General features: G+C 34.7%; 2 protein-coding genes across 8 annotated transcripts in view; one reads left to right on the top strand and one right to left on the bottom strand.

Annotated features, from left to right (window-relative positions):
* LOC138918379 (mitochondrial ornithine transporter 1-like) overlaps positions 1–16,628 on the top strand; it is a 159,502-nt gene that overhangs the window by 36,243 nt on the left and 106,631 nt on the right. The window lies entirely within an intron of this gene.
* The window catches only part of LOC138918369 (phosphatidylinositol 3,4,5-trisphosphate 3-phosphatase TPTE2-like), a 444,167-nt gene that overhangs the window by 26,219 nt on the left and 401,320 nt on the right, over positions 1–16,628 (bottom strand). For both annotated transcript variants that reach the window (XR_011427698.1, XM_070239621.1), the window contains 6 exons: positions 8,774–8,824; positions 7,434–7,595; positions 6,003–6,122; positions 4,425–4,524; positions 4,218–4,281; positions 3,435–3,499 (listed from right to left, as the gene is read on the bottom strand). Coding sequence is in view for 1 of the 2 variants with exons in the window: in XM_070239621.1 (XP_070095722.1) it covers positions 3,435–3,499; positions 4,218–4,281; positions 4,425–4,524; positions 6,003–6,122; positions 7,434–7,595; positions 8,774–8,824 (562 nt within the window). In the remaining variant the exon portion in view is untranslated. The remainder of the gene's footprint in view (positions 1–3,434; positions 3,500–4,217; positions 4,282–4,424; positions 4,525–6,002; positions 6,123–7,433; positions 7,596–8,773; positions 8,825–16,628) is intronic.

Consider the following 16,628-nt stretch of genomic DNA (forward strand, 5'->3'; position numbering starts at 1 on the left):
TAGTACAGTACCCTTATAGCAATGTTTACTGGCTTAATATTGAGAAAAAGAAAAATTAAGGTATCAAAATGATCAATTTGTTAAATTGGTTATCCCTGTCAGGAGGAAATAATAAATCAAAAAGAGAAACACTCTGAGTCTGCATAGCACTGTGGTGGGGGGATAAATAGTCTTACAAGTGTCAAAAATGTGTGGGATCCCTACACCAAGATAAAATCCAGATGGACTGAGGTATCAAATATAAAAAGCCACAAATATCTCTAAGAAATGTAAATGAACATCAATCAATTCTTTGGATGAGGAAGAACTAAGGATTATCAATGGAAGATCAACAGATTTAGGTTTGACTTCACAAAAATTTGAAATTTCTGTTTAAAAAAAGCCACAGTACAACAAACAAATGACAGGAGATTCTTCAGTAAAATTGAGAGAATAAGGACTATGCCTAGTGTAATCTATAAACTAGTTATAGTAGTACAAACTAATAACACAGTAACAACAATTTAAAGATTACTCTCTCACCCTATAGATAAATAGGCCATAAATAAAAGTGTCAGTTCACAAAAGAGAAAATCCAACTGGCTAACAACCTACAAAGATAAATATTTAGCCTCACCAATAAAGATGCCAAAACAGTAATGAAATGCCATTTTCACCCATAAAATTAGCCTTTCCTTTTTAATGAGAAGACCCAATGCTGGCAAATATGGCATGAAAATTCCTTGCAGGCCAGTTAATAAGTACATTTCAAGAAAAGAAAATTGAAGGTTAATATCTCATTAGTATGTACAAAAATTTCTAAATAAAATATTAGCAAATAGAATCTAATGATATATTAAAAAGGATAATATATTAAGACCAAAGGGGGTTTATTCCAGGAATAGAAAATATTGTTTTAATATTCGAAAATCTCAATGGAATAAGAGAAAAACATTTTGATTATCTCAGTAGACGCAGAAAAAGTATATGATATATTCAGCACCGATTGATGATTAAAAACTCTTAGCAAACTATAAATAAAATGGAAGTTTCTTAATCTGGTAAAGGATAGCTACAAAAAGCCTCTAGAAAATATCATTCTAATATTGAAATAGCTAATTCTTTCTACCTAAATTTGGGAACAAGGCAAGGCTGTCTACTCTTACCACTTCTATTCAACATTACATTGGAGGTCCTAGACAGCTGAATAAAGAAAGAAAAAGAAATGAAAAGTACAAAAAGTGGAATTAAAGTAGTAAATTACATGATTATGTATGTAAAATATCCCAAAGAATATACAAATTAATTATTAAAATAAATGCATGAATTTATGAAAGGTGCTGGAAATACATACAAAAATCAGTTATAGTCCCAGCAAATAATTAGAAAATGAAAATTTAAAAATACCATTTAAAATAGCATCAAAATCCATCAAATAGGGATAAAGCTAACAAAAGATGTGCAAAGCCTGTACAGTGAAAATACTGCTAAAAGAAATTAAAGAAGACCTAAATAAATTCAGAGATATATTATGTGTATGGGTTGCAAGACTCAATATTTTTAGATGTTGATTCTCCCCAAGTCAAGCTATGTAGTCAATGTCATCCAAGTTAAAATACCAGCAGGGTATGTGTGTGTGTGTGTATGTGTAAATTAACAAGCTGATTCTAAAATTTATATAGAAATTCAAAGGACCTAGGAAAGTCAAGATAGTTTTAAAGAAGTACAGGTTTTCTGGGTTGGTGAGCAGGTGGAAATGCTCACCTGAGAAAAGTGAGAGAAAAGGGAGCCTGGAGAGGGTTTAGAAGCTTTGTGCCCCTTCCCCCATGCATTGCCCTATGCATCTCTTCTATCTGGCTGTTCCTGAGTTGTGTCCTTTTCTAATAAAGTGGTAATCTAATCACCAAGTAAATAAACATCAAATGAAGATGCTGTGGAAGCTGAGGAGCATGAGGTAAAAAGACTCAAGTTTGACAAAGAAGGAGAAGTCAGAGAGATGGCCAAACAACTTCAAGTGAAATTTCTTCAGTTATGATAGAAGAAACAAAATCATCTTCATCTAAGAATAAAGACAGACAAAGTAGTTGTATCAGGCAGCACTGTACAGAGGAGGATGAAGAGGCAGAAGAGAGTCTTTAATGACATCAACAGAAATGATCCCAGAAAGAAAAAAAGTCAAGAAAAAGAATCTGATGCCTTAACTAACTGTGAATGAAGAGACTTCTGAGAAAAATAACCAAATGGAGGAATCTCATTGGTCTCAAGCTGAGAAAGATTTACATTCTGAAGGTAGTGCAAATATAAGGCCCTGTAAGTAGCGACTGTGACTGCCATGAAACAGAAGAATTAGTAGGATCCAATACCAGTAGACATGGAGAGATTCTCTCAGAATCATCCATGGAAAACGATGATGATGCCAGAGAAGTCACTGATGAACCAACAGAACAAGACTATTGGAAACATTTAGATGAAGTATTTTACATACAGTTCTAGTTTTATACTGTATCAAATTCCTATGTAATAAAGTGGAGGTTTAGTTTTACAAGAGAAGTAGGTTGTAAAATAAAGTACTTTATGGGATACATCCTGAGAGAGTTGTTCATATAGGAACAGTGAATTATCAGCTCATCTGGGTCCTGCTTATTATTGACAATTTTTGGTGGGCGGAGTCTGGTTAACCAGTGGTTTGTGTATAGATTTTTTAAATTTAGAATTAAAGTTTTTAAATGGGAAGGTAATAATTACAATTTTTAAACTTTGAGGACAGTATCACATTTAGTTTCTACATACGCAAGAAAGCTTTTTGTCTTGTCTTTTTCTGACAGCTCTAGAAGTTTTCCTATTTTGGTCATAGTTTCAACATTTTACCATGTGAATTATAGGGTTTTGTGGTAGTTATATATTATTTATATTTATAAATATACATTACATATAATTCATCTCTTACAGAAACAGAAAAATATAAAATTTGCCTCCTTAGAATAATATTGTACATTTACATGTAATCTATTATACAGGGTATATTATATCACACATATAATAACATATTATATAATATAACGTGGGATATAATACATATTATAATAAAATAATAAATAGCATATATTATGTTATGTAATATGATTAAGTACGATTATATTTATATAATATATACCACATAATATATTATATATAAAATACATAATTTTAAATACAAATATACGTATATTATTCTAAGGGAGGCCATTTTATATTTTTATCCTTCTATAAGAGATGAATTTATATTATTATATAAATTATATATATTTATAAATGGAATAATATATATGTATATATAATATGCATTAAATTTTTTACCTGAAAGAGTATATTTTTAGGAGAATACTGCCACCTACGTGTTCTAAGTTATATTAAATTTATAACTCCATAGTCTGTTTACTGAGAAAAATGAGCATTTGTTAGATAAATACCCTTACCTTAATGGGATTCCTATAGAAAGAGTGTTTTCCAGAAGATGGGAATGACATGGCAATAATACGCCCTGGAAGTCAAAATAGTCACTATTACAGATGTTATTATACATGTGAAACAATAAATGAGAACTTAATTTACATATAATCAGACTCTTTTTTCATAAAAAAGAAATTTCAGGATTGAGAATGACAAAAAAGCTAACTAACCCTCAGAATAATCAACATAACATATTAAAATATCCAATATAATGACCACTAAACTCACACAGTGCTCCCAAGACTCAACTGCTTCCAGCCAAATGCAACAGATTTATGTTGATCTCAGTCTGGAGCTGCCCCCATGGTGAGAATTTCTTATCTGAACACTAAAGAAAAAGGAGAGATCTGGGATCCAGCAATCGTGGGAACTCCCAGGGTGCTCCAGTGCTCCTGACTCAGAAACCTGAGACCTACAAAGGGTTCCAGCAAGAGAACAGGTCTCTCTGAGATCCTTGAGACCCAGGATAACTATTAGAACTCAACAAATTCTAAACCAAACAAATGGAGTCAGCTGAAAATTCCTTCAACTCCCTGTACTGTAACCAAGTAACCCTGATTTGGGATGACAATGGAGATTTTCCATTGTCAGGGTTAAACTACAAATATGTCACACTACCATAGTGGTAGATGTCTTCACAGATCAAGAATGCTTTAGACAAGGTAAGAACCAAAATAAACATATAATTACCCACACACAAGAAAAATGTGAAGTTAATGTAAGTAAATCAACAGTTAAACTTCACAAACCAGTAATGTAAGTGAGGTCTAAGTCAAATCCATCTTTCCTGTATCGCCGTTTGTTTCCTGAAACCTGAGAGTTTAAAACAATCATTAATTTGTAAAATATAAATCAACATAAAAATAAAGAAGATTATATACATATCTATAACACTCGCCAGTATTTCCCGAAACACAAACATTTTTCTGAATCACAAACATGTTTTGCCCACTTACCATCCTTCTGGTCAGTATTTCAAGATGTCTTTTTTGGTAAGCCAGATGAAAAACTCTCATCAGAATGATAAGTCGTAGAGGTCGAAATATAATTGCCAATCTAACAATAAATTTTAAAGATCCATTTTTACTTCAGAAATAGAGGATTTTGTCAATATGGACTAAGTCTTGAGCAGTGATTCTTAACCAGGGGCAATTTTGTACACCCCACCTATCCCCAAGCCTCTCACCCACTTACCCAAGGGATATTTGGCAATGTCTGGAGGCATTTTTGGTTGTTGTAACTGTGTGTGGAGGGGGTGCTACTTGCATCCAGTGGATAGAGGACAGAAAAGCTGCTAAACACCAATGAACAGGACAGCTTCCATAACAAAGAATTATCTGGTCCAAAATATCAATAGTGCTGAGATTGAGAAACTCTGGTCTAGAGAGATAGCTATATGATGGATGCTTAGAATTTGCGGATTTAACTTTTGTAGCTTAAGATGAGCATTTTTCAATCTTTTCCTCATCAAACAAACTGCGGGTTCTTGTTCACCTGTGTTACTCCCATCAGTAACAGAGGTTTACTACACTACTAACACACATCAGGCAGGCAGTAGATTGAGATACTTCCCAAGTGTGCTAGCTACTGTCTCTCCTGCCATCAGAAAAAAAACACAATGACAGAGAACTGATGGTTTGGACTAGTGCTTCTCTAACTTGAGTGCACACACTGATTCAGTAGGTCACTGGGGCCTGCGGTGTTTTCCTTCTTGCATTTCTAGCTCTTAGATGATGCTGAGGTTGTAGGTCAGAGGACCATACTGGCTCCAGCTATTTTCAAACAACTCCAAAAGCCTATCGCATAACATCAGGTTTCACTAGCACCTGAATTGAAGTCCTGGGAAGCTGGAGTGCAGAAAGAAGCAAGCTATTAGACTAATAAATAAGCCTAATGAGCCACCCAACATCTACATCCCAGTACGCATTTGTTCTTCTTTTCCTCATCGCCAAAGTAGAAAGAAGAAAAGCCATCAGTTCTTCATACACATTTTAGTTTCCTGATCCCCAACAGTTCTGATTTTGCCTCAGCTTTCTTCATTCCAATGATACTGCAAAATTCCACCTCTGTGTTGCTATCCACGTCACCTGGTTTTCTGTTCCATTTGCTTTTTGAGAGAATTATCATTGGAGTCACTCAAGTTTTGCATATGCTCAAACCAATACTCTCTTTGTTATAGGAAAAACCCAGGAATTTCATGTGTAAGGAATTTGTGATTGAAGCTTAAACGGGAATTTCAAAGTATACTGAAGTTAAAGTTAGTACAAGAGGCAAAGTCCCCAGTTTCTTCTTTGAGTGCTCCATCTTCTTCATTCAACCAAAGGTACGTAGTGCGTACACCCTTCATGGATCCCTAAATACCACCAGCCTTTAGTTTCTAAGTATGTGGAAATTTATCTAAACATTTCATTTTCAAGCAGCTTATCTGGCATAGAATCATCACATTCAGAGTTAAAAGATTATACAAAATGAAATCCATAGAAAACGCAAAAAAAATAAAAGACAGTTTAAGAAACGTGAATCATGTCTCTTACCTGGGGATATCATTAAAATAACTAAAGTCATAAAAAATGTAAATTATATCAATCAGTAGAGTCAGCAGAATAATGACAGCATCTAAGGAGTTAAGTAAATCAGAGAAATATCGTTGCATCCTATAATGTAAAACAAAAAATACAAGTTTATGCTCCCCCAAAGAAGAGACAGGGAAATTTTAAAAGCAAGAATTATTTGACTCATCTCCATTAACAATTCTATTTTAATGAATTATCTAAATTGCATTTACTAGACTAGACTAAGAGAAAAGTATTCATATTCATTATTTTATACATATATATGACAAAAGCATAAATATTGCAGTTTAAGTTCAGTTAAGAGATATAACCAAACCATCAAACAAGAGGCAAGCAATGCCTTCACATAGGTGGGAGAGAAAGGTGGGATGTTGGAGAGTACTATTGGGCAGTGGAAGCTGAACATGTCACAGCCTTAGAGCAACTGCGGCTGTGAGGAGGGCAGAAGAGGAGCTTGTGAGAGGCAGACAGGTCCACTATTTTGGCCTGCGAACTCATCATCTGGCTTTGTACCTAGAGTGGAATCCCAATGGGCTGGTATGGCCTCCCCTGCAAAAGCTGAACTTGCACCCACTGCACCTTCCTCCCCCCAACGCTGGCTCCTTCAGCTGTGGGCACTGGTGATCCGCGGGAAGGTTCTAGGGTAGCTTCCACTTCTAGGGTAGCCCCTTTCAGGCTCTGAGTAACCCGGGAGTGGGCAACTGTCCTTAGCTCAAAGGCATGAGGGTAGAGTTCAGGAGGAGAGGAATCAAGCTGCCTTCTGAAAGGCTCTGGATGAAGTGAGGCCAGGGAACTTAGTCTCTGACTTCCACAGCAGTCCAGCTCTAAGGCTTGGCTTACTCCATCCACCTTCTCAGAAAGCCAGCAGCGGAGAAAATCAACTGCTGCCTCACTACTAAGCCTCGCTGACAGGATGAGCATGCCTCAGATCTCCTGTGTACCTTAACAAAAGTTTTTATTTTAACTGAGGTAGGGGATTGTTCATGATCTATTTTCTAGTATTTAATATGCCATCAGATTTTATTTAGATTCAATTCTTAATGAAAGTATTAATATTTATACTTCACATACATGTTCCTCTTAATAATGTGCATGTAGACACATCAGCTGCCTTGTCCCATTTTGCAAACCCATTAAGCTTTACCTGTTGAAGGAACCATCTAGAATACATTATTGGAGACTAGAGTGACAGTTACAACAAAAATATTAAAGCCCAATCTAGTAGAAATTGGGATGTGGATAGTTGTTTCTCTGGTGGACCGTGCCTTCGAGGAGAATTATTTTGATAAAGAGGGACAAATTTGGTTGTGTTGACCTGGTAATTACTTTGGGATGCTTCTCATAGCACTACAAAATAGCTTTATATGTTTTTAAAAAATTAATCAAACTTACCCTTCTACACATACTCGAAGAAGAACATCCATTAAAAAAAATAAAGCAATAGCTAAAGAAATTGAACGATATTCCAAAGGAATATACACTTTGCTATCAGAGATGAATTGATCTGCGATGATAAGAGACATGTCCACAAAGACGAGCAAGATTCCAAATATTCTAAAACAAACAAACACATAAATAAACAGAATAAAGATGAATTGGTTTTCACCTCTATAGTTAGACTACATTTAGCCCAGGGATCTGATACTAAAATGTCATTATTTAGGATTAAACTGTCAGTGGCAGGGAGAACTGTGTTGTCTTAGAATTTCAACAAAATTACTCAGTTTTCACCCAATGGAAGCATTTAGGAAAATAAAATTCCCACAAAACCACTTCATGTTATCATGCTCCTTTATAATAGACACATCAGACTAACCCTCCAACATAGAACTGTCAAACTGAATTAAAATTACTTATCTCTGCTTGTAAACTCTTCTTAAAATTCAAGAAGTTTATAAGAGGTCTCTACGAATTTCTCATAGTAAATAAAACCTCATTAGTCTTGATAATTATTAAGAATTTAGTAATAAAAACCAAGTGAAAGCATGACTAACATAAGCCCTAAAAAGACCACTTTGACCAGTAAGATTTTTTCATCAGTGAGATTTTCAGCAAGTATATGATTACACATTAATGGATGTTTCTAGCATATGCTGGGCACATGAGAAGGACTTCAATTCCAAAAATATATACATGATTGAACTCTAAAGTAACTCCGAAGCCTTTCTCTTACGTATTCTAAACACATTATCCATAAATTGATTACGCTATTTGTAGAATCTATGAAGATGAATTAATTAGTCTTCAAAGTACTTTTTTCCAATTGCAACACAAATTAAAATATTATAAATTTAAAAGGAAGCAAGTATATTGCGTGAAGCTGTATGATAGTATGAAATCTTGCCATCATGTGGAGAAGAAGCCTAAATAGAATGCTTTCAGAATTAAGGAGTAATTCGAGACAAATAAGGTATTTAATAAAACACTTTACTTGTAATTGTAGAATTTTAAAGTGCATGCATCATTATTTTTACTTTTCCAGGTAGGAAAAAACATACTAATATGTTACCATTAGACTTAGGGGAATGCCGTTTCTTTGCAATTCTTAATGTTCAGGTTAAACTAACCTTCCAAGATAAATTAGATTACATTATATGGGACACGGGGGCTATTTAGTAACATACTGACAGTGGAAATGCTTTTTTTCTCCTCCTAGATCCTTTCTCATTAAAACAAAATTCACATTAAATGGATACATATTTAATTACCTCTTTTTTTAGGGTCTCACATACCTGATTATGAAAGATGATACAATTAAGCGTATAACTTTCTTAATCTCTTGGCTGCAAAAAGAAGTAAAAATAAAATTCAAGAGTTTTCAAGTTTATCACAGATTTCTTCTAACATATAATATGAATTTAACCAATAAACAAAGGCCTTTATAAATATAATTTTAGAAGAAAATTCTTCAGAAGTTGCATAACAAGGTGCTTTTTACTAATAACTAAAATTTTCACATTTCTGCTTCATGATTTTTTTTTTACTTTCCTATGTGGAATATGAATAAAACACCAAACTTTAGATGTCTAGTAACATTTCCTTTGCCTATAAAGCCCCAACCCCACCTTTATGGTAATATTAAGCTTGGCGTCATCAACTAAAGCAACATAGCGTGGAGATAGAGGGAGTGATAGGAGAGACCTATGTTCCAGTTCTCCCATTCATGAGCTGTGGGATCCTGGGCAAGTCATCAAACCTTGGCCAGACCTATTTCCACAGCAATCAAAGAAGGGACTTCAGGCATGGGTAGGGAGCACCCATCTTGTCCTGTAATATTCATCTCTTGAAACAAGACATCCCATGAATATGACAGTTAAACATTAAGGAGAGTCACATTTGGAGTTGCAAGTGCTCTTTGGAGGTAATTTAATAAGGAATTTTAATAAGATGCATTTCAAAGGAGAAATAACATACAGACTGGGCTCCTTCCATTAATAGGAGGAGGAAGAGGAGCCTCTTTGATGAACTCCACAGTTACGCCTCATTTTATCCTATGGCTAAAGACAAGGTAGCCACTGGGGTGCAGTTTCATGCCCTGCTGAAGCTTCCAACACAGGACACAAATTCCACTCCAAGTGGGATCAAGCCCAAGGCAGTGCTCATAGCCTGTGCCCAAGACTGAAGAATGGAGATGATGGATGAAGAACAGAACTAGGGCACCACCAAAATTGGCCACGGATGAATACTCTTAGGCTAACCTGGGATGCAAGAGCTCCCCACTCCCTCTAATCTCTCCCTCCTTTACCTGCACCCACAACCTCTGCCCAGGCTTAGTGAGTTGAGGCTGACATGGATGGGAACTGATTGGCCAAAAGAGGTGAATTTCCCCCTGAGGTTACCATTCTCTTAATACAAGCCCTTTCTCAACCACACAGACTACTGGATCTCCAGATAGCAATGAAATGTTATAATAAATCTGAACTTGCCTGACAAAGTGAACATACAGAACCATGACTGACAGAATCATGGGGTCACAAAGGTATGACTTAGGATGGCTTTAGGGCCTCCTATCACTTTCAGTGCCTCACAAAACTACCCCAAGTAAATATGCAATTGAGATTTTTTAAAAACAGTGTGCTATGTAAATGGAACTTCAAACAATATGTTTAGAGTTTGCAGGGAAAGGACTGTGACTCATTGACTCTATATCCAGGAAAAGTACTGTTCATATTTAGGAGCAACAGACAGATACTCTCCAACATGAAGCAACTCAAAGCATAGCAGCCACATACCTTTCCTAAAAACAATTACTCGAAGTGCTCAAGCCAACTGAGCAATGAGTCAAAAGGAAGAATGCAGGAGTAAGAAAGATACCTTATAGAGACAAGGTTAAGAAATTAAATCATAACAATTCAGAACTGTCTAAATAATCATTGTTAATGGAGCACATGGAACAAATGATTCCAAAAACAAAGATAATCTAAGATTCTTGATAATACCATGGACTTAAATTTGCAGGTTTTCTCACACAACTTAGGATTTAAGGTTTGTAAGAAGATAGAAGTAAAAGCAAGTCTCATTTCTTCTCTTTCCCAGGTACAAGTCTAGTGTTAACCTGGATACTGATGGAGAAACAAGGGCACAATTATGTTCTCTAAAAATAAGTTTATAACTTTCATATCATTAAAAATTGACAAGAATAAAAACAATGAATTAATAGCAAAATACAGAAAAATTTAAAGATAAAATATGAAGAGAATGTTTAACCCAGAAAACAAAGGAAGATGATAGCAAATAAAACCTAAAATACCAGAAATGATAACAAATACAAGCACGTTACTGTCATATTAAATACTGGCAAATACTCTCAGATAAGTTTAAAAACTAAATGCACAATACGCTATATACAAGAGACAAAAACTAAATTAAAATGATAGTTTGAAAATAAAGAGATGGACAAAGATATGAGATGCAAACGTTAAATCTCAAAATATTAAAAGTTGTAATATTAATATCAAAGTTGAATTCAAAGTAAACATATTAACTATGACCAAGACATCTTATATTGATAGAAGGTAGATTCTATAGGACATTAACAAGGCCATGTTGAAAAGAGGTGAGATGTGTATTGGGGTCAGGTCCTGTCTTTCCCATTGGACGCTTACTTCTCTGTACAGATGCTGGAGAAGGCATGTGGCCATACTCAAAGCACTAAGGGCACCAGGGTGATTCTTTGGTCTTCCTGCTCTCACACTAGGGCTCTGGACTTTTCCCCCAAACTATCCACAACACACAAGGCTACATTCCCAGTTTATAGTGTAAACTCTGGTTGAAGAGAGCTGAGTCCGGCTTCAGATCTGATTCCAACCTAAGTTAGCTCATTAGAATTCTCTACCGGGGTTTGGAGAGGAAGCTCCAAAGTAACTAGGAGTGTCTTTTGCCTGGCTTGGTCCACAGGGTATGTACTTCCCTTGGGAGTATTGGTGGCAAAGATAAGATCTGAGTGTCTCTGGCCAAATACTATCTATTCTTAAATATATATATATTGAAATATAGAAACTTCTTGTGCAGCAAACACATACTTAAAGAATTCGTATGAAATATTTGAAGAAACTCATCCTGTAATAAGACATAAAAAACTTCAACGTACTTTAAAATATAAAAATTATGCAGGCTATATTTTCTGACCACAATGTAATAAAACCATTGCAGTGGGAGAATACTGACATACAAGATATTTAATCGCATTTTATCATTACAGAAATTAAAAAGGTGCCATACATGACAACTTAGATTAAATGGAGATATTGCCTGAAAGACATGAACTACTAACATTTGCTCAAGAAAAAATAGATAAGCTGAATAGTCTAAAAGATAACATACCTTTTAAGGAAATTGAACTTGTAGTTTAAAACTTTCCAACAACAAAAACTCCAAGCCCAATTTTTAAGTGAAGAAATAATACCAATTCTAAACAAACTCTTCCAGAAAAGAGGAAAAGAGGACTATTTCCAAACTCATATTAAGAGACCAGCATTACCCTGATTATTCTATCTTTGTTAGACCAGCCAAATCAGTAAAGATGTTACATGACAAGAAAATTACCAACCAACATCCCTCATGAATACAGATGCAAAAATCCTTAACAAAACGTTAGGAAATCGAATCCAGCAACATAAAAAAGAAAATGCATCATGACCAAGTGGTGTTTGTTCCAGGAATTCAAGGATGGTTCAATACTCTAAAATTAATGTAATTCACCATGTCAATAAACAAAGGAAAATAAAACATACAGTCATCTCAATAGATGTAAATTTTTTTTCCAAAAAATTTAAGGTCCATTCATAATAAAAACTTTCAGCAAACTAGGAATAGAAGGGAACTTCCTTAGCCTGACAATGGACATTTACAAAAATCCCATGGCTAATATCATTCCTAATGGTGAAAGACTGAATATTTTCTCCCAATGATTAGCAATCCAGGATGTCAGTTCACTATTCTTCTATTCAAAATTGTATTGGAGGTTCTAGTCAATGCAATAAGGCAAGAAAAGGAAATAAAAGGCGTATAGATTTGAAAGGGAGAAATAAAACTCTATTTGTAGAAGATATGCTTGTCTACCCAGAAAATCCCAAGGAATCTACAAAGAAGCTAATAGAACTAATAAGTGAGTTTAATAAAGTTATCAGATAAAAGGTCAATAAACAAAACAATTATATTTCTATATACTAGCAATGAACTATTGAAAAATGGAAATTTAAGCAACTACACCATTTATATTAACACCAAAACCCACAAAACACTTTGGTGTAAATTAACGAAATATGTGCAGGATCTGTACACTGAAAATTACAAAACATGATTAAAGAAAAAAAGATTTTAAGGTAAGAGATGTACCATGTTCATAGATTAGAAGACTCAACATTGTTAAGATGTCACTTCTCCTCAAACCAAGCTAAAGATTCAATACAATTTCTATTAAAAAATCACAGCACAATTTTTTGTAGATATTGATAACCTGATTCTAAAATTCACATGGAAAGGCAAAGTGATACCACTCCCTGATTTAAAGACTTACTATAAAGTTAAATAATCAAGACAGTGTGGTATAGAAGAAAGAATCGACACATAGAACAGTGGAACAAAATAGAGTCCAGAAATAGACTCTTGTACGTGGTCAACTGATTTTCAACAAAGATGCAACGGCAATTCAACAGAGAAAAAATAGTCTCACAAGAAATTGTAGTAGAATTATTGGACATACATATACAAAAGAACAGTCTTCAACCTATATCACACAACGTACACCAAAACGAACCCAAAATGGATCCATGTACCTAAATGTAAAACCTAAAACTATGAAATTTCTAGAAGAAAACATAGGAGAAAGTATTTGTGACCTTGGGTTAGAAAAACATATCTTAGACAGTACACCAAAAATCATAATCCTGAAAGAAAAAATTGAATTTTATCAAAATTAAAAATTTCTGCTGTGTAAAAAAAATAAACCAAAACAGGGACAAGCTACAGATTGGGAGAAAATATTTGCAAAATATTTATCTGATGAATTTGTATCCAGAACATATAAAGAACTCTCAAAACTCAACAATAAGGAAAAAGAATTTAAAAACAGACCAAAAACTTGGATAGACACTTCACCAAAGGAAATCAATGGATAGCAAGTAAGCATACGAAAAGATGCTCAACATCATTGGTCATTATGAAAATACAATTTCAAGTCTCAGCGAGATACCTCTACTCACCTATTACAATGTCTTAAAAAACAAAGTGAAACAAAACAGATGGACAATACGAAGTACAGGCAAGGATGCAGAGCAACCAGAACCCTCATACATGTGAAACAGTACAGCCATTTTGGAAACTATTTTTTATACAATTAAACTACACTTTACCATAAGATTCAGCAATCCTTACGCCCACACAAAGACGTATATGCAAATGTTCATAGCCACATTATTCATAACAGGCCAAAACTGGAAATAATCTAAACGTCCATCAATGGGTGAATGGATAGGAAAATATGGAATATTCATATAATGGCATACTACTCAGCAATAAAAAGAAACAGACTACTGATACACGTATTTATATGGATGAATCTCCAATGCATTAAGCTATATGAAAGAAGCCAATTTCAATTGGCTACATACTGTTCAACTCAACTACATGACATTCTGGAAAAGGTAAAACTATAGGGACAGAAAATAGATCAGTCATTGCCAGGGGCTAGATTTGGGGGAAAGGTTGAACACAAAAGGACTTGAGAAATTTTAAAAGGATGATAGAATTTTTCTGTGTCATGATTATGACAGTGGTTACACGAATCTATGTATTAGTCAAAACTCATAGAATTGCCACACAATGCATAAAATTCATTAAATATAAATTGTAGCTTAAGTTTTTAAAGAACATTTACTATGCTGTAAATTATACCTTAAGGTGTGAAAAGTGTGCTGTAATCAAAAGGCTAGTAAAATGATGGAATAAAATAAATTCTGGAAACAGAGCCGGTATGCAAAGATTCATAATAAAATAGAGAGACATTTAAAAATCACTGAAGAAAATAGAAATTTTTTCAATAATAGGTTCATTCATTCAACCAAAGTCATTGAGTGCCTACTACGTACTATGGTGCTGTTTTAGTCACTGGAGATACAGCAGTTAACAAAATGGACAAAATTTTCTTCCTTCATGATGCTTGCACTCTTGTTATGAGGACAGACCATAAGTATAATAAATAAGTAAATAACATAATAAGTTATAAAGTGATAAGTGCAATAGAGATCATTAAAACAGGGCAACAGCAATGGAGGGGGATGCAATTTTGATGTTGGGGAAACTAGGTAGTCACTTGGGAGAAGAGTAGATTCCTACATTTTATATCTTAATACAAAATAAATTCTGGACAGATGTTTTATTCAAATGTAGAAAATAAATTCAAAATATAGAAGAAGAAATTTTGGTGACTATATTAAAATCTTGGGTAGAGAAAGACTTTCTACGTATGACACTAAAGGCATAAATCACAAAGGAAAGTAGAGATATATTCAAATGCATGAAGATTATAAACTTCTATGGGCCAGCCCTGGCAGCCTAGTGGCTAAGTTCAGTGCACTCTGCTTCTGCGGCCTGGATTTGGTTCTCAGTTGCGGACCTATGCCACTCATCTTTCAGTGGCCATTCTATGTTGGTGGCTCATGTAAAGAAAAAAAAAAAGAGGAAGATTGGCAACAGATGTTAGAAAAAAAAAAGACTATAAATTTATACACAGTGAAAAGCTAGACAACCTGGGAAAAATTACTTGCCCTATATATGACATAAAAAAGATTGATATATTTAACTTTTCAATCCAATGACAGAGATAACATCCCAATTTTATTTTATTTTATTTTTTAAATTTTTTATTGAGCTAATGATAGGTTACAATCTTGTGAAATTTCGGTTGTACATTATTGTCTGTCACTCGTGTTGTAGGTGCAACCCTTCACCCTTTTTGCCCACCCCCACCCCCCCCTTTCCCCTGGGAGCCACTAATCTGTTCTCTTTGTCGACGTATTTAAATTCCTCATATGAGTGGAGTCATACAGAGATTGTCCTCCTCTATCTGGCTTATTTCACTTAACATAATTCCCTCAAGGTCCATCCATGTTGTTGCAAATGGGACAATTTTGTTCTTTTTCATGGCTGAGTAGTATTCCATTGTATATATATACCACGTCTTTTTTTATCCAATCATCTGTTGATGGGCACTTAGGTTGCTTCCACGTCTTGGCTATTGTAAATAATGCTGCAATGAACATTGGGGTGCATGGGACTTTTGGAATTGCTTATTTCAAGCTCTTTGGATAGATACCCAATAGTGGGATAGCTGGATCATATGGTAGTTCTACTTTTAATTTTTTGAGGAATCTCCATACTGTTTTCCATAGTGACTGCACCAGTTTGCATTCCCACCAGCAGCGTATGAGGGTTCCTTTTTCTCCACAACCACTCCAACATTTGTTACTATTAGTTTTAGATATTTTTGTCATTCTAATGGGTGTAAGGTGATATCTTAGTGTAGTTTTGATTTGCATTTCCCTGATGATCAGTGATGATGAACATCTTTTCATGTGCCTATTGGCCATCCCTATATCTTCTTTGGAGAAATGTCTGTTCATGTCTCCTGCCCATTTTTTAATTGCGTTGTTCAATTTTTTGTTGTTGGGTTGTGTGAGTTCTTTATGTATTATGGATATTAAGCCTTTGCCGGATGTTTTACTTGCAAATATTTTTTTTCCCAGCTAGTGGGTTGTGTTTTTGTTTCAGTCCTGTTTTCCCTTGCCTTGAAGAAGCTCTTTAGTCTGATGAAGTCCCATTTGTTTATTCTTTCTATGGTTTCCCCTGTCTGAGAAGACATGGAGTCCGAAAAGATCCTTTTAAGACTGATGTCAAAGAGCGTACTGCCTACGTTTTCTTCTAGAAGCCTTATGGTTTCAGGTCTCAGCTTTAGGTCTTCGATCCATTTTGAGTTTATTTTGGTGAATGGTGAAAAAGAATGGTCAATTTTCATTCTTTTACATGTGGCTTTCCAGTTTTCTCAGCACCATTTGTTGAAAAGACTTGCTTTTCTCCATTGTATGCTCT

This window comes from Equus caballus, chromosome 17 (genome assembly GCF_041296265.1).
Source record: "Equus caballus isolate H_3958 breed thoroughbred chromosome 17, TB-T2T, whole genome shotgun sequence".
Classification (NCBI taxonomy): domain Eukaryota; kingdom Metazoa; phylum Chordata; class Mammalia; order Perissodactyla; family Equidae; genus Equus; species Equus caballus.